The following is a 25143-nucleotide window of genomic DNA, read 5'->3' as shown; positions in this document are numbered from 1 at the left end:
TAGATCTTTTCCTTGTGGATTTGCAAATTACTTGTGAATTTCTTGCGGATTACTTGCGGATTCTTTGAGAATTAGCGAATTTCTTCTGGACTATTGTGAAGATCGTTGACTGAGGAGTCGTCTCCATTTGGAGGTAAATCTCATCGTTATTTTTCTTTTACTCTGGTGTATGGGTAGCGGACATTGCCCCTAGAGATGAGTAACTCGTCCGGCACAAATCCTGGCACAATACAACCGATAAACCGATTTCACCTATTTTGGCTTTTATTTATAAATCATGAAACAAATCCAGTCCTCAGTGATCGGATATAAAAGTCGGAATCGCCCAATAGCAAATCTCAATGTCAGGATTAGGTCAACATTAGCCGCCATGTTTTTCTTGTCTAACAGAAATGTCCATTTTTTTTCATCCGTTTTTAATCAGAATGTTCATTTTAACATCCATGTGTCATCAATTTTTCTCATATGCAAAAAAAAATTAAGGAGGCCAATTACTGATTTTTCTTCCCCTTTTTTTCCATCGACATACCTGTATGGAGAATTTGATTTTTAGCAAAATCACTTGTACCTTTGAAAGGCACCATTAATTTTACCATACATTTTATGGAAAATAAGAAAAAATAAATAACTGCAATGGAGTAGAAAAAAAAAACAATTCCATCATATTTTTTTCATTTGTACAGTGCTAATATTTCATTAAATTAACCTGATACATGATTCCTCAGCTCAATACAATTACCGTATATACTCGAGTATAAGCCGACCCGAGTATAAGCCGACCCCCCTAATTTTGCCACAAAAAACTGGGAAAACTTATTGACTCGAATATAAGCCTAGGGTGGAAAATGCAGCAGGTACCGGTGAATTTCAAAATTAAAAATAGATACTCCATACCATTCATTATGGCCCCATAGCTGCTCCACATAAAGCTGTGCCACATATAATGCTCTGCACCGTTCATTATGGCCCCATAGATGCTCCACATAAAGCTGTGCCACATATAATGCTCTGCACTGTTCATTATGGCCCCATAGATGCTCCACATAAAGCTGTGCCATATATACAATGCTCTGCACCGTTGCCCCATAGATAGCTGTGCCATATATACAATGCTCTGCACCGTTGCCCCATAGATAGCTGTGCCATATATATAATGCTCTGCACCGTTGCCCCATAGCTGTGCCATATATATAATGCTCTGCACCGTTGCCCCATAGCTGTGCCATATATAGAATGCTCTGCACCGTTGCCCCATAGCTGTGCCATATAGTGCTCTGCACCGTTGCCCCATAGCTGTGCCATATATAGAATGCTCTGCACCGTTGCCCCATAGCTGTGCCATATAGTGCTCTGCACCGTTGCCCCATAGCTGTGCCATATATAGAATGCTCTGCACCGTTGCCCCATAGCTGTGCCATATAGCGCTCTGCACCGTTGCCCCATAGCTGTGCCATATAGTGCTCTGCACCGTTGCCCCATAGCTGTTCCATATAGTGCTCTGCACCGTTGCCCCATAGCTGTGCCATATAGTGCTCTGCACCGTTTCCCCATAGCTGTGCCATATAGTGCTCTGCACCGTTGCCCCATAGCTGTTCCATATAGTGCTCTGCACCATTGCCCCATAGCTGTGCCATATATATAATGCTCTGCACCATTGCCCCATAGCTGTGCCATATATATAATGCTCTGCACCGTTGCCCCATAGCTGTGCCATATATATAATGCTCTGCACCGTTGCCCCATAGCTGTGCCATATAGGGCTCTGCACCATTGCCCCATAGCTGTGCCATATATATAATGCTCTGCGCCATTGCCCCATAGCTGTGCCATATATATAGTGCTCTGCACCGTTGCCCCATAGCTGTGCCATATAGTGCTCTGCACCGTTTCCCCATAGCTGTGCCATATAATGCTCTGCACCGGTGCCCCATAGCTGTGCCATATAGTGCTCTGCACCGTTGCCCCATAGCTGTGCCATATAATGCTCTGCACCGTTGCCCCATAGCTGTGCCATATAGTGCTCTGCACCGTTGCCCCATAGCTGTGCCATATAGTGCTCTGCACCGTTTCCCCATAGCTGTGCCATATAATGCTCTGCACCGTTGCCCCATAGCTGTTCCATATAGTGCTCTGCACCATTGCCCCATAGCTGTGCCATATATATAATGCTCTGCACCATTGCCCCATAGCTGTGCCATATATATAATGCTCTGCACCGTTGCCCCATAGCTGTGCCATATATATAATGCTCTGCACCGTTGCCCCATAGCTGTGCCATATAGGGCTCTGCACCATTGCCCCATAGCTGTGCCATATATATAATGCTCTGCGCCATTGCCCCATAGCTGTGCCATATATATAGTGCTCTGCACTGTTGCCCCATAGCTGTGCCATATAGTGCTCTGCACCGTTTCCCCATAGCTGTGCCATATAATGCTCTGCACCGTTGCCCCATAGCTGTGCCATATAGTGCTCTGCGCCATTGCCCCATAGCTGTGCCATATATATTATGCTCTGCGCCATTGCCCCATAGCTGTGCCATATATATAGTGCTCTGCACCGTTTCCCCATAGCTGTGCCATATAGTGCTCTGCACCATTGCCCCATAGCTGTTCCATATAGTGCTCTGCACCATTGCCCCATAGCTGTGCCATATATATAATGCTCTGCACTGTTGCCCCATAGCTGTGCCATATAGTGCTCTGCACCGTTGCCCCATAGCTGTGCCATATAGTGCTCTGCGCCATTGCCCCATAGCTGTGCCATATATATAATGCTCTGCACCATTGCCCCATAGCTGTGCCATATATATAGTGCTCTGCACCGTTGCCCCATAGCTGTGCCATATATATAGTGCTCTGCACCGTTGCCCCATAGCTGTGCCATATAGTGCTCTGCACCGTTGCCCCATAGATACTCCACATAAATCTGTGCCATTGCTGCTGCTGCAATAAAAAAAAAAACACATACTCACTAGTGTTGAGCATTCCGATACTGCAAGTATCGGGTATCGGCCGATACTTGCTGTATCGGAATTTCCGATACCGAGATCCGATACTTTTGTGGTATCGGGTATCGGGTATCGCAACAACATTAATGTAATAATGTGTAAAAAAGAGAATTAAAATAAAAAATATCGCTATACTCACCTGTCCGACGCAGCCGGGACCTCAGCGAGGGAACCGGCAGCGTTGTTTGTTTAAATTTCGCGCTTTTACTTGGTTACGTGAAGTCCCGGCTTGTGATTGGTCAGGGCGGCCATGTTGCCGGGACGCGGACCAATCACAGCAAGCCGTGACGAAATTACGTCACGGCTTGCTGTGATTGGTCCGCGTCCCGGCAACATGGCCGCCATTAACCAATCACAAGCCGTGACGTCACGGGAGGCTGGACATGCGCGTATTTTGAAAAGCGCGCGTGTCCAGCCTCCAGTGACGTCCCGGCAACATGGCCGCCATTAACCAATCACAAGCCGGGACGTCACGGGAGGCTGGACATGCGCGTATTTTGAAAAGCGCGCGTGTCCAGCCTCCAGTGACGTCCCGGCAACATGGCCGCCATTAACCAATCACAAGCCGGGACGTCACGGGAGGCTGGACATGCGCGTATTTTGAAAAGCGCGCGTGTCCAGCCTCCCGTGACGTCACGGCTTGTGATTGGTTAATGGCGGCCATGTTGCCGGGACGCGGACCAATCACAGCAAGCCGTGACGTAATTTCGTCACGGCTTGCTGTGATTGGTCCGCGTCCCGGCAACATGGCGCCGTGACCAATCATAAGCCGGGACGTCACTGGAGGCTGGACACGCGCGCTTTTCAAAATACGCGCATGTCCAGCCTCCCGTGACGTCACGGCTTGTGATTGGTTAATGGCGGCCATGTTGCCGGGACTCGGACCAATCACAGCAAGCCGTGACGTAATTTCGTCACGGCTTGCTGTGATTGGTCCGCGTCCCGGCAACATGGCCGCCCTGACCAATCACAAGCCGGGACCTCACGTAACCAAGTAAAAGCGCGAATTTTAAACAAACAACGCTGCCGGTTCCCTCGCTGAGGTCCCGGCTGCGTCGGACAGGTGAGTATAGCGATATTTTTTATTTTAATTCTTTCTTTTACACATTAATATGGTTCCCAGGGCCTGAAGGAGAGTTTCCTCTCCTTCAGACCCTGGGAACCATCAGGAATACCGTCCGATACCTGAGTCCCATTGACTTGTATTGGTATCGGGTATCGGATTGGATCCGATACTGTGCCGGTATCGGCCGATACTTTCCGATACCGATACTTTCAAGTATCGGACGGTATCGCTCAACACTAATACTCACCTTTCTTGCCTGCAGCTCCTCAGCGTCCCGTCCCGGCGTCTCTCTGCACTGACTGATCAGGCAGAGGGCGGTGCGCACACTATATGCGTCATCGCGCCCTCTGACCTGCACAGTCAGTGAGGAGAGACGCCGGGAAGATGGCGCGGCGCCCGGCGTGTGGAACGAGGGAAGGTAAATATGACATACTTACCTGCTCCCGGCGTCCCGCTCCTTCCCCCGGACAGCTGGTCTTCGGTGCCGCAGCCTCTTCCTCTATCAGCGGTCACCGTTACCGCTTCATTAGAGAAATGAATAGGCGGCTCCGCCCCTATGGGGGTGGAGTCCATATTCATTTCTCTAATGAGCGGTCCCACGTGACCGCTCAGGGGAAGAGGCTGCGGCACCCGGAGACCGTGGGACGGGCAGGGGGAGCGACAGGAACGCCGGAACTAGGTGAGAATATGACAGTCCTCACCCGCCGACCCCACCACCGATCATGACTCGAGTATAAGCCGAGAGGGGCACTTTCAGCCCAAAAATTTGGGCTGAAAATCTCGGCTTATACTCGAGTATATATGGTAGGTAGAAAATAGGAAACATGTACAGCGGCTTTTATTAGTGGTTTAAAAAATTCTGACCCTTGTAAAAAAAAAATAGTTTTGTGTCTCCATTTGCGACACCTAATACTTTTATTATTTTTAAAGCTTTGTGAGGACTTGTTTATTGAGGGACAAGCTGACACTTTTGTTCATACTATTTTGGGTTATATACTGTGCTTTGAACTATTTTTATTACATTTTTGTGGGAGGCGTGGCAACAGAAAATGGTAATTTGGGCTTTTTGATTTTTTTTTAACAACATTTGTCCTATTTTCTTATATCAGGCTTTTATAGATTATAGGTAGTGGCGGGGTAATGTGCAAAAAGTGCATCCAGCTATTTACAAGGGGGATGGGAGGCGCTAAAGTGGACCTAGCTATTTACAGGGGGCGTTAATGTCCAAAATGTGCACTCAGCTGCACATGAAGGGTGGGGATAATTAGCAAAGGTGCATCGAGCTACTGCTGTATCGTATATATCTATGTACACCCTCTTCCCGTGTACAGCACCATGGAATTAAAGGGGTTGTCTGGTCTTAAAGGGAACCTGTCACCCCCAGGATACATCGGGGCTTATCTACAGCATTACAGAATGCTGTAGATAAGCCCCTGATGCCGGTGGGCTTAGCTCACCTTCGATTTTGGGGGTGACAGATTCCCTTTAGGATACAAGTCTGTAGTCACTGTATGGGTCTGCAGACTTGTGAATCCTCACATTGCTCGATATCAATCATTAGCTGGAGAGTTGGAAGAAGACGACCCAGTGATGTCCCGGACTCGATTAGCCCTGTGTCCGGCTACCGTTCCCTGCTCGCTCTTCATACTACATAATGTACCTTGCTGCAATCGTGCTGCGAGACGAGAATTCATGCTCCCACGGCTCAGGCAGAATAGATCAGGAAATAAATAATAGTAATAATAATGGCAGCCAGCTATCTACTTTTTATGGGGACATGGCGAGCTGCACAATGTATATTATGGCACATGGCACCACGCATTGTGGCATCTTTTTTTTTCATTACATGCTGTAATCTATTACCTAGAAAATGGCCAGGATTTTATTCCATTCATCCCTGTTTGTGCCACTGCCATTATCAGCTGCTTTATAGGGGACAGTTAGGCCGGCGTCACACTAGTGAGTTTTACGGACGTATGAGCGCATAAACTACGTCCGTAAAATACGCATAACACACGGCCCAATGATTCCCTATGTCCCAGCTCCTATCAGCCGTATTTTACTGATCCGTATTATACGGTCTTGACCGGCCGTAGAAAATCGCAGCATGCTGCGTTTGTCACCGTATTGCGCAAAAAAATCGCCAATGAAAGTCTATGGGGGGCGAGAAAAATACGGATTCCACACGGACCAGCAGTGTGACTTGCGAGAAATACGCAGCGGTGTTAGTGAAAAGCCGGTAATTCAATTGCCGGCTTTTCATTTCTCCTTCACAAACCCGACATGATATGAGACATGGTTTACATACAGTAAACCATCTCATATCCCTTTTTTTTTGCATATTCCACACTACTAATGTTAGTAGTGTGTATGTGCAAAATTTGGGCGCTGTATCTGCTAAAATAAAGGGTTAAATCGCGGAAAAAATTGGCGTGGGCTCCCGCGCAATTTTCTCCGCCAGAGTGGTAAAGCCAGTGACTGAGGGCAGATATTAATAGCCTAGAGAGGGTCCATGGTTATTGGCCCCCCCTGGCTACAAACATCTGCCCCCAGCCACCCCAGAAAAGGCACATCTGGAAGATGCGCCAATTCTGGCACTTGGCCACTCTCTTCCCACTCCCGTGTAGCGGTGGGATATGGGGTAATGAAGGGTTAATGCCACCTTGCTATTGTAAGGTGACATTAAGCCAGATTAATAATGGAGAGGTGTCAATTATGACACCTATCCATTATTAATCCAATTGTATGAAAGGGTTAAAAAAACACACACACGTTATTAAAAAGTATTTTAATGAAATAAACACACCAGTGGTTTTAATATTTTATTGCTCTCTCAATCCACCTGAAGACCCTCGCTTGGAAAAATAATAAAACAACAATATACATACCTTCTGATGAACTGTCACGTCCCACGAGGTAAATCCATCTGAAGGGGTTAAATCATTTTACAGCCAGGAGCTGTGCTAAAGCACTCGCTCGTGCCTGTAAACCCCGGGTGCTGAATGGAAAGCAGAGTGATCTGTACTTACATTGAGTCGCGGGTGAGGTGCCCTCTGCAGGATGTCCTCACATGAACTCGAGCGTGGGAACTTTTCCAAGGCTGCAGTTCATGAGTACATCCAGCAGACAGCGCCTCACCGCGAATGAAGGTAACTATAGGTCATTGACCTACATTTCCTTCATTCCCCTGGGTTTACAGGCACGAGCACAGCTGCATTAGTAGAGCTCCTACCTGTAAAATATTTTAACCCCTTCAGATGGATTTACCTCGTGGGACGTGACAGTTCATCAGAAGGTATGTATATTGTTGTTTTATTATTTTTCCAAGCGAGGTTCTTCAGGTGGATTGAGAGAGCAATAAAATATTAAAACAACCTGTGTGTTTATTTCATTAAAATACTTTTTAATAACGTGTGTGTTTTTTTAACCCTTTCATACAATTGGATTAATAATGGATAGGTGTCATAATTGACGCCTCTCCATTATTAATCTGGCTTAATGTCACCTTACATTAGCAAGGTGGCATTAACCCTTCATTACCCCATATCCCACCGCTACACGGGAGTGGGAAGAGAGAGGCCAAGTGCCAGAATAGGCGCATCTTCCAGATGTGCCTTTTCTGGGGTGGCTGGGGGCAGATGTTTGTAGCCAGGGGGGGCCAATAACCATGGACCCTCTCTAGGCTATTAATATCTGCCCTCAGTCACTGGCTTTACCACTCTGGCGGAGAAAAGTGCGCGGGAGCCCACACCAATTTTTTCCGCGATTTAACCCTTTATTTTAGCAGATACAGCGCCCAAATTTTGCACATACACACTACTAATTAGTAGTGTGGAATATGCAAAAAAAAAGGGGATATGAGATGGTTTACTGTATGTAAACCATGTCTCATATCCTGTCTGGTTTGGGAAGGAGAAATGAAAAGCCGGCAAATGAATTACCGGCTTTTCACATATATCGCGCTGAATTAAATATAAATACAGAATATATATATATGTGTCTCAAAGACATATATATACACTCACTGGCCACTTTATTAGGTACACCTGTCCAACTTCTTGTTAACACTTAATTTCTAATCAGCCAATCACATGGCGGCAACTCAGTGCATTTAGGCATGTAGACATGGTCAAGACAATCTCCTGCAGTTCAAACCGAGCATCAGTATGGGGAAGAAAGGTGATTTGAGTGCCTTTGAACGTGGCATGGTTGTTGGTGCCAGAAGGGCTGGTCTGAGTATTTCAGAAACTGCTGATCTACTGGGATTTTCACGCACAACCATCTCTAGGGTTTACAGAGAATGGTCCGAAAAAGAAAAAAAATCCAGTGAGCGGCAGTTCTGTGGGCGGAAATGCCTTGTTGATGCCAGAGGTCAGAGGAGAATGGGCAGACTGGTTCGAGCTGATAGAAAGGCAACAGTGACTCAAATCGCCACCCGTTACAACCAAGGTAGGCCTAAGAGCATCTCTGAACGCACAGTGCGTCGAACTTTGAGGCAGATGGGCTACAGCAGCAGAAGACCACACCGGGTACCACTCCTTTCAGCTAAGAACAGGAAACTGAGGCTACAATTTGCACAAGCTCATCGAAATTGGACAGTAGAAGATTGGAAAAACGTTGCTTGGTCTGATGAGTCTCGATTTCTGCTGCGACATTCGGATGGTAGGGTCAGAATTTGGCGTAAACAACATGAAATCTTTGGGATGTGGTGGAACGGGAGATTCGCATCAGGGATGTGCAGCCGACAAATCTGCGGCAACTGTGTGATGCCATCATGTCAATATGGACCAAAATCTCTGAGGAATGCTTCCAGCACCTTGTTGAATCTATGCCACGAAGAATTGAGGCAGTTCTGAAGGCAAAAGGGGGTCCAACCCGTTACTAGCATGGTGTACCTAATAAAGTGGCCAGTGAGTGTATATTTATATATATATATATATATATATACTGTATATATGTTTTACCAAACATTTGAGCACATAAATCCATTAGATGTCGGTTTTGCAAGCCTGCGAGAAAATATCGCTGTACGGATGCCATACGGATTACATACGGAGGATGCCATGCGCAAAATACGCTGACACAACCTGCCTACGGATGACATACGGATCACTATTTTGGGAACATTTCTCCATATTACGGCCGTAAAAAACGGACCGTATTGTCTTACGCTGAGTGTGACGCCGGCCTAAGGGAGAGAAAATGTATTTGTTTTTCCGCTGCATTGGGACATCATTGCTTACCATATATGGAAGCTGGCAGTGATGTCACACAAGTGAGTGAAGATGTCACAATAGAACGGAGCCTACAAACACTCCGTCCCATCTCACAGAGGTCAGACTTGGTACTTGTCTGTCGCCTGATAGCAATTACCTAGATCTTCTACTTGTGGATTTGCGAATTACTTGAGGATTAGTGAATTTCTTCTGGATTATTCTGAAGATCATTGACTGAGGAGTCGTCTCCATTTGGAGGTAAATCTATTCTGTGCTGTCATTTATAAAACTAAACGTTTTACTCCTGATTATTTTTCCTGTATTCTGATGTATGGGAAGCGGCCATTGCCCCTTGAGATGAGTAACTCGCCAGGCTCAAATCACGGCACAATACAACAGATTCCCCGATAGAAAACCAGGGAGCAAATTTCAATGTCAGGATTAGGCCAACATTAGACGACATTTTTTCCCTGCTTGGAAGATCCGTCCCGTTTCCTCGTGTGTCGGGTCTGTTTTTCATCCGTTTTTGATCAGAATGTTCCTTTTTACCCTCCATGTATCATCAGTTTTTCTCAAATGCAAAAATAAAATTGTATATAGTGGAAGTATATAGGCGCCAATAGTCCGAGGCTTAATAGTGCTGTCACAGACTGTAGCAACTGCTCAAAGGATTATATATGGTGGGGCATGTGCCGCGGCCAAAGGATGCAACTAGTAGAGAAAACAAAAAGCCGCGCTCACCGAATCCTTGCAGCTAGACGTCCTTTATTCCAAATTACATAGACGTTGTTCGGCGGTGTACAGGTGAGCAGTGTAGGGGTGCGGCCGAGAAAAAGTGGACCACGGCAATTTTGCGTCTGACGCTTCTACATGTCCATAACGCTGCTTTTTATTGTTTCCACACGAAAAAAAAGTTGATGGAGGTCAATTTAACTTTTTCCTTTTCATTTGTTTCCTCCCCTTTTTCAAAGAGACATAACTCTTTTTATTTTTCCATTTATGTGGCTGCATGGAGAACTTGTCACTTGCAACTTCACTTATAATTTTTGAAGACATCACATAAATTTTATGGTAAAATATTAAAAATAAAAATATTGCAGTAAAAATAACTTGATAACATGATTCTTCAGGTCAATTCAATCAAATAGGAAATAGATAACATGTATAGGGTTTTTTTTTACTGTTTACGTGGTTTAAAAAGATTCTGAACCTTGTAAAAAAAATTGTTTTGTACTTTTATTTTTGCCATAGAATATTTTTTTCCGGCAATGGAGCTTTATGAGATATTGTCCATTGTGGGACAAGCTGGCACTTTCATTCCTATTATTTTGGGTTATAAACTGTGTTTTGAACTATTTTTATTACATTTTTTGTGGGAGACGCAGCAACAAGAAATATGGTAATTTTGGCTGTTTATTTTTTTTTTTGCAATATTTATCATATAGGTTAAAAATTTTATATTTTAATAAATCTACCTTTATGGATTTGGTTAGCAGCAGGATAATGTGCATAAAGTGCTTCCAACTATTTACAAGGGTGACAGGGGGCGCTAATGTGCATACTACATAATGTACCCTGCTGCGATTGTGCTGCTAGAATAGAATCCATGCCTCCGTGGCTCGAGCAGCATGAATTAGGGGACCGGCTCCCTATAGAAATAAATAATAGTAATAATAATGGCAGCCAGCTATCTACTTTGTACGGGGACCTGGCGAGCTGCACAATGTAATATGGCACCGTGTATTATTGCACCATATTATGGCACAATTTATTATTGCACGGTGAATTATGGCATCATTTTTTTTCATCTCCTTAGATCCTATTCCTGAGTCTGTCTGGTCAAGGACCACAGACGGGAGGAAAGAGAACATCGTACATAAGCTGAGAAGAGATCTTCAGCGTGTACAGGACACAGCAGAGAGCCGGACATCTTTAGAGTGAGTATAATGGCGGAGGTGCCGGCTCCGGGGTCCTTCTTCCTTACACTAATTAGATAAGTGGAGGAGGCCGGACCACGGCAGTCGGCACCGACCACTGAGTTAGGCCGGGATTGCACCTGACGACCTGCGGCATGTAAGGCCTATCAATCGGCTACTTGTTGGCTGATCTCCGGTCATTTAGTAGCCCATTTAGGCATTTCTGTGCCCTCAGAACTGGGGAAAAAATAAAATAGTAAAAACCAATCTGTCACTTATATTGTAGGTCGGAATATCACTCTACTGATTGAAGGTATCAACGTTTTGCTTGTGGAGAGGTGAAAAACTCCAGTGTAAACTTTGGTTTTGGAGAATAAACCTCATTTATATTAGGAAGTCACCAGCTATTACTGTAAGTATTCTGAGGGTAATATAACAAACATTTACTGCTGAAAATAAAATGATAAATTCTGACCGATTTATTGATCATTTTAGGGTTGTTACACTATTCCAGTGCTGAAATCTTGTCAGGAAGATCCCATTCTGTTACTTAGATACTAGCTACATTCTCTAGTATTACTACTGACAACACATTTCTTGGATCACCTAGAAGAGTAAAGTAGATAAAGGGTAATTATACTTGTATGTGACATGTAAGAATAAGTTGTAATGTGTGTATATGATGTGAGAAACAGCACAATTTATGGCCATTACATGGCCTGTATGGCATTTTGCATTGTTCTCTAGTTTTCACCCCACAGGCACTATCTCTAATTTGCAATTTCCTTTGAACCGCTGTCTCCCATACAAAAAGTATTTTACCTATTTTTCTAGGTAGTACAGAGACATAGAGGAAATAATATAGCAGTACTGATCATTGTAGCTGCGAATCCAGCTCTGGTATGAGTTAATATACCAGCTAGGATCTGCAGGACAGTGTTTTTGAACTTCCTCCTGCCTGGGCTCCTCCTTTCCTTTCTAACTTGGGTAATTTCTCTGCTGAAACAGATTTCAGCAGTTTATTCGGAGAGACGTCAGGGGACGGGGGAGGGGAAGAAATGACTAATAAGAATAGAATGAAGCTAATTTCTCTGATAAGATATATTACAAAGTTTCTTATACAGGAAAGATGTATATCTTTTACCGTGTAAGGCTAGGTTCACGTTGCGTTAACAGCAGCCCGTTCAACACATGCGTTAACGGGCTGCTGTTAACGCAAGTGCCGATATGTCGTTGCGCTAGTGCAGATAGAGCTAGCAGATGCTCTATCTGCGCTAGCAGTGATGGACCCGGAAACGCTGCAGCCCTCGTCCCAGGGTCCATCACTCAATGACGGCACATCGCTAGTGCACGCCCATTGCGCTAGCGATGCGTCCGACATTGGACTAAATGGCACCGTTAACGGACTACGTTACACCGCATTATGCAGCGGTGTAACGTAGTCCATCTAACGGACGCCAAAAATGTAATGTGAACCCAGCTTTAGCCAATTGATAGAATAATATTTGGAATTGAGAGTCCTCAGTGGTTGATACCTTTTAATGGCCAACTGAAAAGATGGTAGTTTCGGAAGCTTGCAATTTGTTACCATCTTTTCAGTTAGCCATTAAAAGGTATCAACCACTGAGGACTCTCAATTCCAAATATTATTCTATCTACTGGCTAACACGGTACAAAGATATAGATCTTTCCTGTGTCAAAATGGAGGATACCAGAATGTACCGCATCTTTATGGAACTAAAACCACTTCGGAAGAAACGTGCACAAATGGACAGCGACATTTTTTTCTTATCTAAATGCGAAAAGGAGAATCTAATCCCCAAAGGACTCTGGATTACAAACCCAATTCTTCATACCTACAACACCCATTATGCACAGAACCTGTGTCACAGGACTTCTGAGAGATTAAGGAATCATCTTTTGCATGTCTGCTACAGCATAAACAGTAAAGTCCAAGGGCAATTTGAAACCCTGAGGAAAACACTTACAGAAGACACAGAGCAAAAATTACAACAATATTACAACAAACTACGGACCCATCTAATTCATAACAAGGAAAAGAAACTGCACAGATTGCACCTCAATTCAGGACTCTATGAAAACAGATACAAAACAAAGCCAAAACCTGACAACTTGGACAACCACTCCATTCCAGGCACAAAGGCATCTAAGGCTACGTTCACATTTGCGTTGTGCGCCGCAGCGTCGGCGACGCAACGCACAACGCAAACAAAAACGCAGCAAAACGCTGCGTTTTGCGACGCATGCATCCTTTTTTTGGTTGATTTTGGACGCAGCAAAAATGCAACTTGCTGCGTCCTCTGCGCCCGGACGCGTGCGCCGCAGTGACGCATGCGTCGCAAATCGCAAGTGCAACGCATGTCCATGCGCCCCCATGTTAAATATAGGGGCGCATGACGCATGCGGCGATGCTGTGTCGCCCGACGCTGCGTCGCCCGACGGTAATGTGAACTTAGCCTAACTGTGTCATTAATCTCTCAGATTATAAACCCAACAAAGTGGAGCTGGCCGTGCTTTCTAGAGAACTCTCATTTTGTCCTACTAAGGCCCTGGATAAGACTGAACTCTGCAGTGATATGGAACATTTTTTCAGGAGACTGCGCCTGAGGGAATATTTCAAGGATACAGAAGATTCAGAACCCACCTGGACTGAAGGAAAAGGGATCCTAACAACCAAGAAGAGGTCAGACTGGACACCTCCACTGGGACCCAACCCTCATTTGGATAAATATATAGACTCCTTCAGACATTTAATAAAATCCACCATCATAGACACTAACAGGAGACAAGCTTCCAACATCAGTGCCCAGGAGAGAAAGGCCATACTGTCTCTGAAAACCAACAAAGAAGTCATCATCAAACCTCCTGACAAGGGAGGTGCAATAGTCATGATGAACACATCAGACTATACGAAGGAAGCAAACAGACAACTTATGGACACACGCTACTACAAAAAACTGAAGTCGGATCCTACACAGAACTATTACAAGGAACTAAACAATATTATACACTCAAAAAAAATTCCCTTAATCTATACAATGAAGTAACATATCTGAAAACTCAAATATAACTTATTCAATGAATACCATTAAGCGCCCATTCAGGCAAAAGGGTCAGGACTCAGGGAGTATTTTTAGATACAAAAACCATGCTTTATTTTAATAGAAAAAATAATGCACCACAAGATAAAGATACAGAGAACAGAGCACACTCACTAAGCAGGCAAGAGATTTAAAGCGGAATCCACGGTTAATATAGTACTAAATCACCGACAAGAGTGAGTGACTAATAAATTAGACCCAGGAACACAAATATGTATCCTAACTAATATTCCCTGTATGTATTAAAATAAAGCATGTTTTTTGTATCTAAAAATACTCTTTGACCCTTTTGTCTGAATGGACCCTTAAGGGTATTCATTGAATAAGGAACTAAACAAGTTAGTATCTTGTCTGCCTGACGAATCCACAAGAGCCGATGACCTGATACCAGAAAGTCCAAGAATAGGGACATTCTACATGCTTCCCAAAATCGACAAATCTGTAAATCCACGAAGACCAATTATTTCATGTGTGGGCACCCTTACTGAGCAGGTATCTGGATGGGTAGAGGGTATTCTTAAACCACTGATAAAGGATACACCCAGCTTCATTCAGGACACAACTGACCTATTGAATAAACTATCAGCAGTAGGTCCTCCACCAGAAGGAACCATCCTGGCCACCATGGATGTGGAATCTTTGTACTCCAATATCCCACACCAGGATTAAATGCCTGCAAATTCTTCCTGGAAAACACAGGGACTGATGCGGATTCTGTGGTGAAACTTATAAAATTCATCCTCACCCGCAATTACTTTGACTTTGACAAGATCTATCTACAGGAGATGGGCACAGCAATGGGAAGTAAAATGGCCCCACAGTATTCAAATCTTTTCATGGCCAAGCTTGAAAGTGACTTTTTGTCCTCAGGTCTCTGGCGTACTACCGCTACATTAATGATATTTTAATCATCTGGACGGAGTCTGAGCCACAGCTAAAGACGTTCCATGAACAGTTCAGTCAATTTCATCCTACCATCAACTTAACACTCAACTACTCCAACTTTTTGGACACCATCATTAAGCTGCAGAACAATGAAATAGAGACATGCCTGTATCAGAAGCCAATCGACCGTCCAACATACCTTAAATGAGACAGTTTCTAGCCAAAACACATCAAAAACTATTGTCTACAGCCAAGCCATCAGATACAATCGTATATGTTCCAACCCCATGGATAGAGATGAACACCTTGATCGCCTCAGAAAGACCTTTTTGAGTCCAAGAACAATTGAAAATCAGATCACAAGAGCAAATAAGAATATCAAGGAATTACCTGCTACATTACAAAGCTAAAGAAGAAAATAACCGGGTGCCTCTAGTAGTTACCTACAATCCAAATCTGGAGGCGCTAAGGGGAGCTGCACGGAAATTACAACCTTTACTACAAAAAGATGCCCGATTACAATCCATTTTCCCAGACCCCCCTGTCTGTATGTGGGGAGACAGGGCAGAAACTGAGAACAAGGATGAACTCTCATCGCCACACAATAAGAGAAAAAAGAATGGATATACCTGTGGCCAAACATTTTTGCATGCCTGATCATAGCACAATGCAACTGAAATTACTTGTATTGAAAGGTAACTTCAAATCTCAGAGAGACAGGAGAATCTGGGAGTATAAACTTATGACGACCTTTGACACACTTAGAGCAGGAATGAATGTGTTGCATGGATTTATGTCTTTTTACATCAATTAAGAAATTTGCAATTCAGACCTTATGGGGCATCAAAACACAGAACCAGACCCCAATCAGAGGACAATAAAACATTCAATCCTTATCTACGAACTGTTCCAATATTTATGGACACAACTGTTTATCACTCTCCCATAATGACAGTTCTGTGCTGTGTTGTATATAAATATGTGATTCTTCAGATATTGTATTAGTCTATGCCTGATGAAGAGACCTGTGTAGTCTCGAAAGCTTGCAATTTGTTACCATCTTTTCAGTTAGCCATTAAAAGGTATCAACCACTGAGGACTCTCAATTCCAAATATTATTCTAAAGTTTCTTATATTCACTTATTGATTTATGAAATTTGTTGTCTGAAAAGTTCTCATGTAAAGTAAATTCTTTCTATATGATTTGCTGTTTCAGGTTGCTGTATCTTCTCACCCCTGCTACTTATTTTGACTGCTACAAGGAACATATCTTGTTGGATGTAAGTGTTTTATTTTACACAAATGAGAAAAAAAATCAAAATGTAAAATGTAAATTGTCTTCTAAATCAGGGCAATCTCTTTCTTGGACAATGTTTGTCCTATAATGAATACATGAATGCCTGGATTTAAGAGTGTCTGTTTATTATTTTAGGCATTTGAGGGTTTTTTCGCAGGGTGCCCATTCAGACTTTTGCTGTGGAGCCCAATGCACATGTCTAATTTAGAACAGCATCGTTCTTAAAAAAAAAAATATTTTTTTTTGGATGTTAGAAGGGATAAAAGCTTAGCAGCTGTTTTTCATTTTTCAATGAAATTGCAAAACCTATATTTTTGGGGACCATTTCAATTTTGAAGTGACTTTGAGGGGCTTATATTTCAGAAAGACAAAGAACAAGACCCCATTTTAAAATCTGCACCCCTCATCATAATCAAAACAGCATTCAGAAAGTTTGTTACGCCTTTAGGCGCTTCACAAAAATTAATGAAAATCTGAAGAAAGGAATGAAAAATTACATTTTTTGTCTAACTATAACGTTGCTTTAGTCCCAAATTTCTCATGTTCACAAGGATAACGGGAGATCCTGGATGCAACAATTTCTTGTGAAATTTCTCCTGAGTATGGCAATTTCAGGAATACAATTACAATTATATTTTTTATCACGTCTTATTCCACTTTTTGTTTGGTGGTACGATGAAAAATGTAATTTTTTGCCACATTTTTTATAAAGTTTTTATAGTGATCAATATAGGAGTTAAATAATGTGAAAACATTATTGATCAGTTCGATATAGACATGGTGATACACATAATACATAAGTAAGTTTTGTGGTGTCCTCCCATAAGGAAGCAAACCGCACACTGTACCGGCATTAGTATCCTTCTATGGATCCTGCTGACAACTGATAACCCCTTCCTGACATGCGCCGTGCTAGTACTGCTCTGCGGGAACTGCGTTCCTGCAAACCGCAGTACTAGTATGGCGGTACGATCGCGCGGTCTCACAGTGAGCGCCGTGGCGATCGCGTGCAGGTGTCAGCTGTATGTGACAGCTGACACCCCCGCAGCAATGCCCACGATCGGTGCTGGCGCCGATCGTGGGCATTTAACCTCGCTGATGCCACTGTCAGTAGCGATGACGCAAGGATCGCGTTGTTTCGGTGGTCTCCATGGATCTCCTCTGGGTCCTTCCGGATCCTTCAGTGAGGTGGCTTGTCAGCGCCTGCTGAGAGCAGGCGCCGGCAAGCCTCCTACACTGCCTGTCAGATCACTGATCTGACACAGTGCTATGCAAAGTGTCAGATCAGCGATCTAACTTTATATAGTAATGTCCCAACCTGGGACACTGTTAGAAAGTTTAAAAAAAACTAAAATTAGAATGTATAAAAATATTTTTAAAAATCCCCAAATTAAGAAAAAATATATATTTTTCCAATAAATCCATTTATTTATGTAAATAAAAAACAATAGAAGTACACATATTTGGTATCGCTGCGTCCATAACGACCCGCTCTATAAAGTTTTCCCACTAGTTAACCCCTTCAGTGACCACTGTAAAAAATATAAATAAAAAACGAGGCAAAAAACAACGCTTTATCATCATACTGCCAAACAAAAAGTGCAATAAAATGCGATCAAAAAGACGGATGTAAATAAAAATGGTACCGCTGAAAACATCATCTTGTCCCACAAAAAATAAGCTGCCATACAGCTCCATCAGCAGAAAAATAAAGAAGTTACAGCTCTCAGAATAAAGCGATGCAAAAACTATTATTTTTTATATAAAATAGTTTTTATTGTGTAAAAGCGCCAAAACATAAAAAAATGATATAAATGAGGTATCGCTGTAATCGTACTGACCCAAAGAATAAAACTGCTTTATCAATTTTACCACACGTGGAACGGTATAAATGCCCCCTCCCAAAGAAATTCAGGAATTGCTGGTTTTTGTTCACTCTGCCTCCCAAAAATCGGAATAAAAAGCGATCAAAAAATGTTATGTGCCCGAAAATGGTATCAATAAAAACGTCAACTCGTCCCGCAAAAAACAAGACCTCACATGACTCTGTGGGCCAAAATATGGATAAATTATAGCTCTCAAAATATGGTGATGCAAAAACTATTTTTTGCAATAAAAAACGTCTTTTAGCGTGTGACAGCTGCCAATCATAAAAATCAGCTAAAAATACCCATTACAAATATTAAATAAAGCCCCCTTTATTACCCCCTTAGTTAGGGAAAAATAATAAAATAAAATAAATGTATTTATTTCCATTTTCCCATTAGGGTTAGGGTTGGGGCTAAAGTTAGGGTTGGGGTTGGGGTTTGGATTACGTTTACGGTTGGGGTTAGAGATGTGTTGGGGTTAGGGGTGTGTTGGGGTTATGGTCAGGGTTGGGAGAGGTGTGTTGGGGTTAGAGTTGGAGTTAGAATTAGGGTTTCCACTGTTTAGGCACATCAGGGGCTCTCCAAATGCGACATGGCGTCCGATCTCAATTCCAACCAATTCTGCATTGAAAAAGTAAAACAATGCTCTTTCCTTTCCAAGCTCTGCCCAGGGCCGGCGTTAGGGGCAGGCAGACCAGGCAGCTGCCTGGGGCCCCCACTCCCCCAGGGGCCCCCAGCTAGCGGCAAATCACGCAGCCGCTATGGGGCCCCGGGCCCCTGTGAGGCAGGGCCCAGGGGCCCGCCTGCCGCCAGCGCTGACTCCCCCGCCGCATTGAACTGTACCGGCATCTGCCGGTACAGTTCAAAGCAATGATGGAGGAGAGAGCGTCACCTGACGCCCCCTCTCCCATCATTCCCCGCTCTGCCTCTCTGACACAGCGGGTGCGCGCGCACTCACTGTGTCCCAGGCAGAGCAGCTGCAGCCGCCGACACAGGAGCAGCGCGGGCACGTGTGGAGAGGTGAGGAGCTTGTGTTTTTTTTTTTTCTTTTTACTGGACGGGGAGAGGAGAGGGGAGGAGGGGAGAGGAGAGGAGAGGGGGGGATGTGAGCTGTGGTGTACACCACTGGGGGCTGTGCTGTATACTACTGGGGGCTCTGCTGTATACCCCTGGGGGCACTGCTGTACACCACTGGGGGCTGTGCTGTATACTACTGTGGGCTCTGCTGTATACCCCTGGGGGCACTGCTGTACACCACTGGGGGCTGTGCTGTATACTACTGGGGGCTCTGCTGTATACCCCTGGGGGCACTGCTGTACACCACTGGGGGCTGTGCTGTATACTACTGGGGGCTCTGCTGTATACCCCTGGGGGCACTGCTGTACACCACTGGGGGCTGTGCTGTATACTACTGGGGGCTCTGCTGTATACCCCTGGGGGCTCTGCTGTATACCCCTGGGGGCTCTGCTGTATACCACTGGGGGCTGTGCTGTATACCCCTGGGGGCTCTGCTGTATATTACTGGGGGCTCTGCTGTATATTACTGGGGGCTGTGCTGTATACTACTGGGGGCTCTGCTGTATACCCCTGGGGGCTCTGCTGTATACCCCTGGGGGCTCTGCTGTATACCCCTGGGGGCTCTGCTGTATATTACTGGGGGCTCTGCTGTATATTACTGGGGGCTGTGCTGTATACTACTGGGGGCTCTGCTGTATACCCCTGGGGGCTCTGCTGTATACCCCTGGGGGCTCTGCTGTATATTACTGGGGGCTCTGCTGTATATTACTGGGGGCTGTGCTGTATACTACTGGGGGCTCTGCTGTATACCCCTGGGGGCTCTGCTGTATACCCCTGTGGGCTCTGCTGTATACCCCTGTGGGCTCTGCTGTATACCCCTGTGGGCTCTGCTGTATATCCCTGTGGGCTCTGCTGTATACTACTGTGGGCTCTGCTGTATACTATATGGAGGACTATGGCGTGTGCATTTTAATATATGGAGGACTATGAAGAGTGTATTATACTATATGGAGGACTGTGGAGCACATTATATTATATGGAGGACTATGGGGTGTATTTTACTAAACAAGTAAAATGCTGCATATTCATTGGGTGATTGGATTGTTTATGCCGGAATAAAAATCATTGTTCTCAGCAGCACATCACCCTATGTAAACTGTAGATGTGCTGCTGATAACATGATACTGTATGGTGATCTGTTAGTGATCTATTAGTGATCGTTCTGTCTCATCATTATTCCTCAGATGGTGGAAAGAGGCCGGGAAACAAGCGTCCAACGACTTCAGTATTGTCGATCACACTCGTTTAGCGGCCTGAGATCAGCGCAGGTAAATACAACCGAAATGCTTCTGTGTGATGTGCAATATGTTAGCATTTGGGGCCCCATTTTAAACTTTGCCTAGGGCCCCACTTTGCCTAAAACCGGCCCTGGCTCTGCCATGCGCCCAAACGGTGGTTCCCCCCTATATGGGGTATCAGCGTACGCAGGAGAAATTGACCAACAACTTTTGCCATCCAATTTATCCTGTTACCCTTGTGAAAATAAAAGAAATGATTTTTGTGGGGAAAAAATGATTTTTTTATTTTCACAGCATTATAAACTTTAGTGAAACATTTGGGGGTTTAAAGTTTTCACAACACATCTAGATAAGTACCTTGGGGGGGTCGAGTTTCCAATATGGGGTCACTTGTGGGGGGTTTCTACTGTTTAGGCACATCAGGGGCTCTGCAAATGCAACGTGATGCCCGCAGACCATTCCATCAAAGTCTGCATTCCAAAACGGCGCTTCTTCCCTTCCAAGCTCTGCCATGCGCCCAAACGGTGGTTCCCCCCACATATGGGGTATCAGCGTGCTCAGGACAAAATGCACAACAACTTTTGTGGTACAATTTCTCCTGTTACCTTTGGGAAAATAAAAAATTTGGGGCGAAAAGATCATTTTTGTGAAAAAAATATGATTTTTTTTATTATTACGGCTCTACATTATAAACTTCTGTGAAGCACTTGGTTCAACGTGCTCACCACACATCTAGATAAGTTCCTTAGGGGGTCTACTTTCCAAAATGGTGTCACTTGTGGGGGTTTCCACTGTTTAGGCACATCAGGGGCTCTCCAAACGCCACATGGTGTCCGATCTCAATATCAGCAAATTTTGCATTGAAAAGTCAAATGGCGCTCCTTCCCTTCCAAGCTCTACCGTGTGCCCAAACAGTGGTTTACCCCCACATATGGGGTATCGGCGTTCTCAGGACAAGTTGTACAATAACTTTTGGGATTCAATTTCTCCTGTTACCCTTGGTAAAATAAAGCAAATTGCATCTGAAGTAATTTTTTTATGAAAAAACAGTTCAATTTTCATTTTTTTTTAAACATTCAAAAAATTCCTGTAAAGCACCTGAAGGGTTAATAACTTCTTGTATGTGGCATTGAGTACCTTGAGGGGTGAAGTTTTTAGAATGGTGTCACTTTTGGGCATTTTCTGTCATATAGGCTCCTCAAAGTCACTTCAAGTGTGAGATGGTCCCTAAAAAAATGGTTTTGCAAATTTTGTTGTAAAAAGAGAAATCGCTGGTCAACTTTTAACCCTTATAACTTCGTAACAAAAAACATATGTTTCCAAAAATTGTGCTGATGTAAAGAAGACATGTGGAAAATGTTATTTATTAACTATTTTGTGTGATATGACTCTCTAAGTTAAGGGCATAAAAACTAAAAGGTTGAAAATTGCGAAATTTTCTAAATTTTTGCCAAATCTCCATTTTTTTCATAAATATACGCAAGTCTTATCAAAGAAATGTTACCACTATCATAAAGTACAATATGTCATGATAAAACATTCTCAAAATCACCAGGATCCTTTGAAGTGTTTCAGAGTTATGATCTCATAAAGTGACAGTGGTCAGAATTGAAAAAAAATGGCCTGGTCAGGAAGTTGAAAACAGGCTTTGGGGTGAAGGGGTTAAAAGTGCCTGCTCTTAACTCAAACTTCAGAAATGCCACATACTGTTTAATGGCATAAAAAGGCTAATCCACTTCAGGGTTTTCCTAATTCTGCACGGTGAAGCCCCCTGTGTCAATGGATGACATGTGCAAACAAAGCCAGGCATCCATAGGTTTTTAATATGGCGATGGCTACATCCTCCTCTGTTCTACACAGGTGTAAATAAAACACCAGATTCTCCAAGCCCTGAAACATTTTAGTGTTCCTTATGCCATTACAAATAAGTGTGAGGAATTATTGAAATTTGACGTTAAATCTCTTTATTTGTCTTTATACTTCAGAAAAAAATAATTTACTTTAAAGTATAATGAGTATTAATTCCATTCACAATTTACATAACGTTCCCTCTAATATCATATTCTATTCTATTTTTGGCAGATTTCCTCCTGTATAATGAAGAGTCCAAGCATGAGATCCAACCATCACTATAAAGATCTGTTGGCCTCGTTGGACCTCCTCGCTGTCCCGCTCCTGGAGGACAGTATTCCAGGCATTGTTACATCATTTGAGCTTGGAGAAATGAAGACCCTGACCAGCGTGCTTATAGAACATCTGCATGATCTGGATGGACAGGATTTGGTGAATGCCCTCCTGTTCTTGTCAACTATAACATCTGCCAGAGCGGACGCTGACACCTTTCTGACTAATGAGCTCATTGAGAAGACCTATAGCCACATGCTGAAAGCAGAAAGTGAGAGACGTCAGGGAATAACTGGCGCAGCTATGACGCTTCTGGCTAACATTGCTGTATACCGTTCTAAAGAAGTCATTGAGCGCCTGCAAATCGATGATGAGCATTCACACTGCAGTGCGCTGAAAATATTGGATCTGATTAACAACAAAACTATCAGATATTGGAAAGACAGAAAAAGTGGAGAGCAGAATATACTGACCGTGGATGAGTTGATTACCCATACACAATACCAAGCTGGACCACCCGAAAGCTTTGACATTTGTTACCATCTTCTGCACCCTAGCTATGGGTTCATAAACCACCAGGATGACTCTGAAGTCCTCCATGACACAGACACAGCCCAGGCTGCGATGTGTCGTTACATTACATGTGTCTTAACTGAAGAGGAAAGGAGAAAGATCATCCATTACCTGCTTATAGCAATGAGATCTGCTGTCAGAACAAGCAAACTCATCAGTGTCATGTTCTTCTCGGAGTTGTTACGCCATTCTGAGCTCCTGGAGGAGAAAATGGCAAAAGATTTAATCCTATTTATGGCTTCAAGGATGGAAAGCCAGGACAGGCTTGAGGTCTGTCTTGCTGTAGAAGCTATGGGGAATGCCAGTGAAGGTGCCCCAAGACAGGTGCATCAACTGAAAGATGTCATCTTTGCCGGCCTTTGCCGTAAGTTATCAGGTCATCAGACCCTAAAAGTTGTCATCAAAAGCTTAAAAGCCCTGTCAAAAACTTTCACCCTGCTGAAAAGTTCAAAACTTGGCAGGACATTTGGGATGATTGTTAGACTTTGTACACACTATCTAAACCACCCAAACATTGTGATCCAGACATACGCCACTTCACTACTTGGAGATCTCGCCCAGAGCTGCAACTGGAGCAAAAGAAGCTTCAGTCGACACGTAAGGAGATTCCTACCTGACTTACTGATAAAGTTACACAGTAAAGACCAGCAGGTTAAGGCATCCGGTATTGCAGCCTTATTGCATTGTCTACCTTACATCGCATGTACGAACGCTGAAGAGTTGTTAAAAGCTGATGGCGAAAAATCCTGCCAAATATATGAACAACTCGGGCAAAAAGAACCTGCCCTTCTGGTGGACATGATGATCCACAGCATTGAATTGCTGTATACCATACGCGAGGTAGACGCTGTCATGAAACACCTCACCATGATAAGAGACGCTTTACCCTATGAAGAACTGTATCCGACAGCATTACGTGACATGTTTATAGGATTGAGGAAACTCGTTACTCAGTTCTATCTTCCAGAGGTGAAGGAGGCAAGTTACCGTGCCATGGACATCCTGGGCACCAAGTGGAGAAGCATTGGAAGTGCTAAAGTCGCTAAAGTTGGTACACGAAGCAACACACTCTTAGAAAGAGTGGAAATCGCACGCATTAAAAGAGTGGAAATAATAGTTTATGAGACTTCGGTCTGAAATAACTACCAGTAGAAGTCTACCTAAACCTAATAAAACCTACAAAATGAAGAAAAATAACTGTGAACATTCTGTGCACCAAGTGAAGTACTGGGACTGTTAGCAGGCTCCATCTGCTGCTTAACCTTAAAGAGGAAAAGACCCTGCACCAACACAGCTCAACATACCCAAAATTTATATGAGAACTTGAAATAAAGATTATAATTAACCTACTTATATTGTTTTTTAGTTTATTTTAACTAGCTACAAGTTTTCCACATTTGCAGACTGTCCTCATGCACTGGAGATGAGACAATGAATTTGAGTGGAATTCTATTTGAATTTTTACTCAAATCTGCATTCATCAAATTGCACATTCTTTGTAATTCGCTGGCCCACCATTTTTTGGCCCACCAAAAGTAGAGGAGTAGAGATGTGTTTTCACATCTCTCCTGTCCTGAGCTGAGGAAAACAACATCCTATAGACACAGAAAACAACAGAAAAGCCACAAATGGGGGCAAAAAGAAGGAACACAGAAAATTAGCCCGGATACTCCAGAACTTGCTGCAGGAGGTATCAAGCGCTTTCTCTCCAGCCTCTTCCAAGAGACCGACATGGTAGATACTGTGACACT

The 25143-nt window shown here is 43.7% G+C and overlaps 1 protein-coding gene across 2 annotated transcripts; it reads left to right on the top strand.

Moving 5' to 3' along the window:
- Positions 1 to 24611, top strand: LOC143818575 (uncharacterized). Of its 2 annotated transcripts, none has more exons than XM_077299842.1 (6): positions 1 to 133; positions 11109 to 11229; positions 11495 to 11620; positions 11704 to 11838; positions 16432 to 16495; positions 22778 to 24611. In XM_077299842.1, the coding sequence occupies exon 6, from the start codon at positions 22793 to 22795 to the stop codon at positions 24527 to 24529; it is 1737 nt and encodes a 578-aa protein (XP_077155957.1). In that variant the 5' UTR covers positions 1 to 133; positions 11109 to 11229; positions 11495 to 11620; positions 11704 to 11838; positions 16432 to 16495; positions 22778 to 22792; the 3' UTR covers positions 24530 to 24611. The 2 variants fall into 2 exon arrangements, with proteins under 2 accessions (XP_077155957.1, XP_077155958.1); XM_077299843.1 differs by lacking the exon at positions 1 to 133 and adding an exon at positions 9471 to 9550.
- The last annotated feature ends 532 nt before the right edge of the window (positions 24612 to 25143 follow it).

The sequence above is a fragment of the Ranitomeya variabilis genome, chromosome 3 (genome assembly GCF_051348905.1).
Source record: "Ranitomeya variabilis isolate aRanVar5 chromosome 3, aRanVar5.hap1, whole genome shotgun sequence".
NCBI classification, from domain to species: Eukaryota; Metazoa; Chordata; class Amphibia; order Anura; family Dendrobatidae; genus Ranitomeya; species Ranitomeya variabilis.
Note: the sequence above shows the minus strand (reverse complement) of the source record. Positions and strands in the feature narration are given on the sequence as shown.

Bases quoted from the DNA above. Each gene is read 5' to 3' on its own strand.
- LOC143818575 (XM_077299842.1), top strand. From the start codon at position 22,793: ATGAAGAGTCCAAGCATGAGATCCAACCATCACTATAAAGATCTGTTG.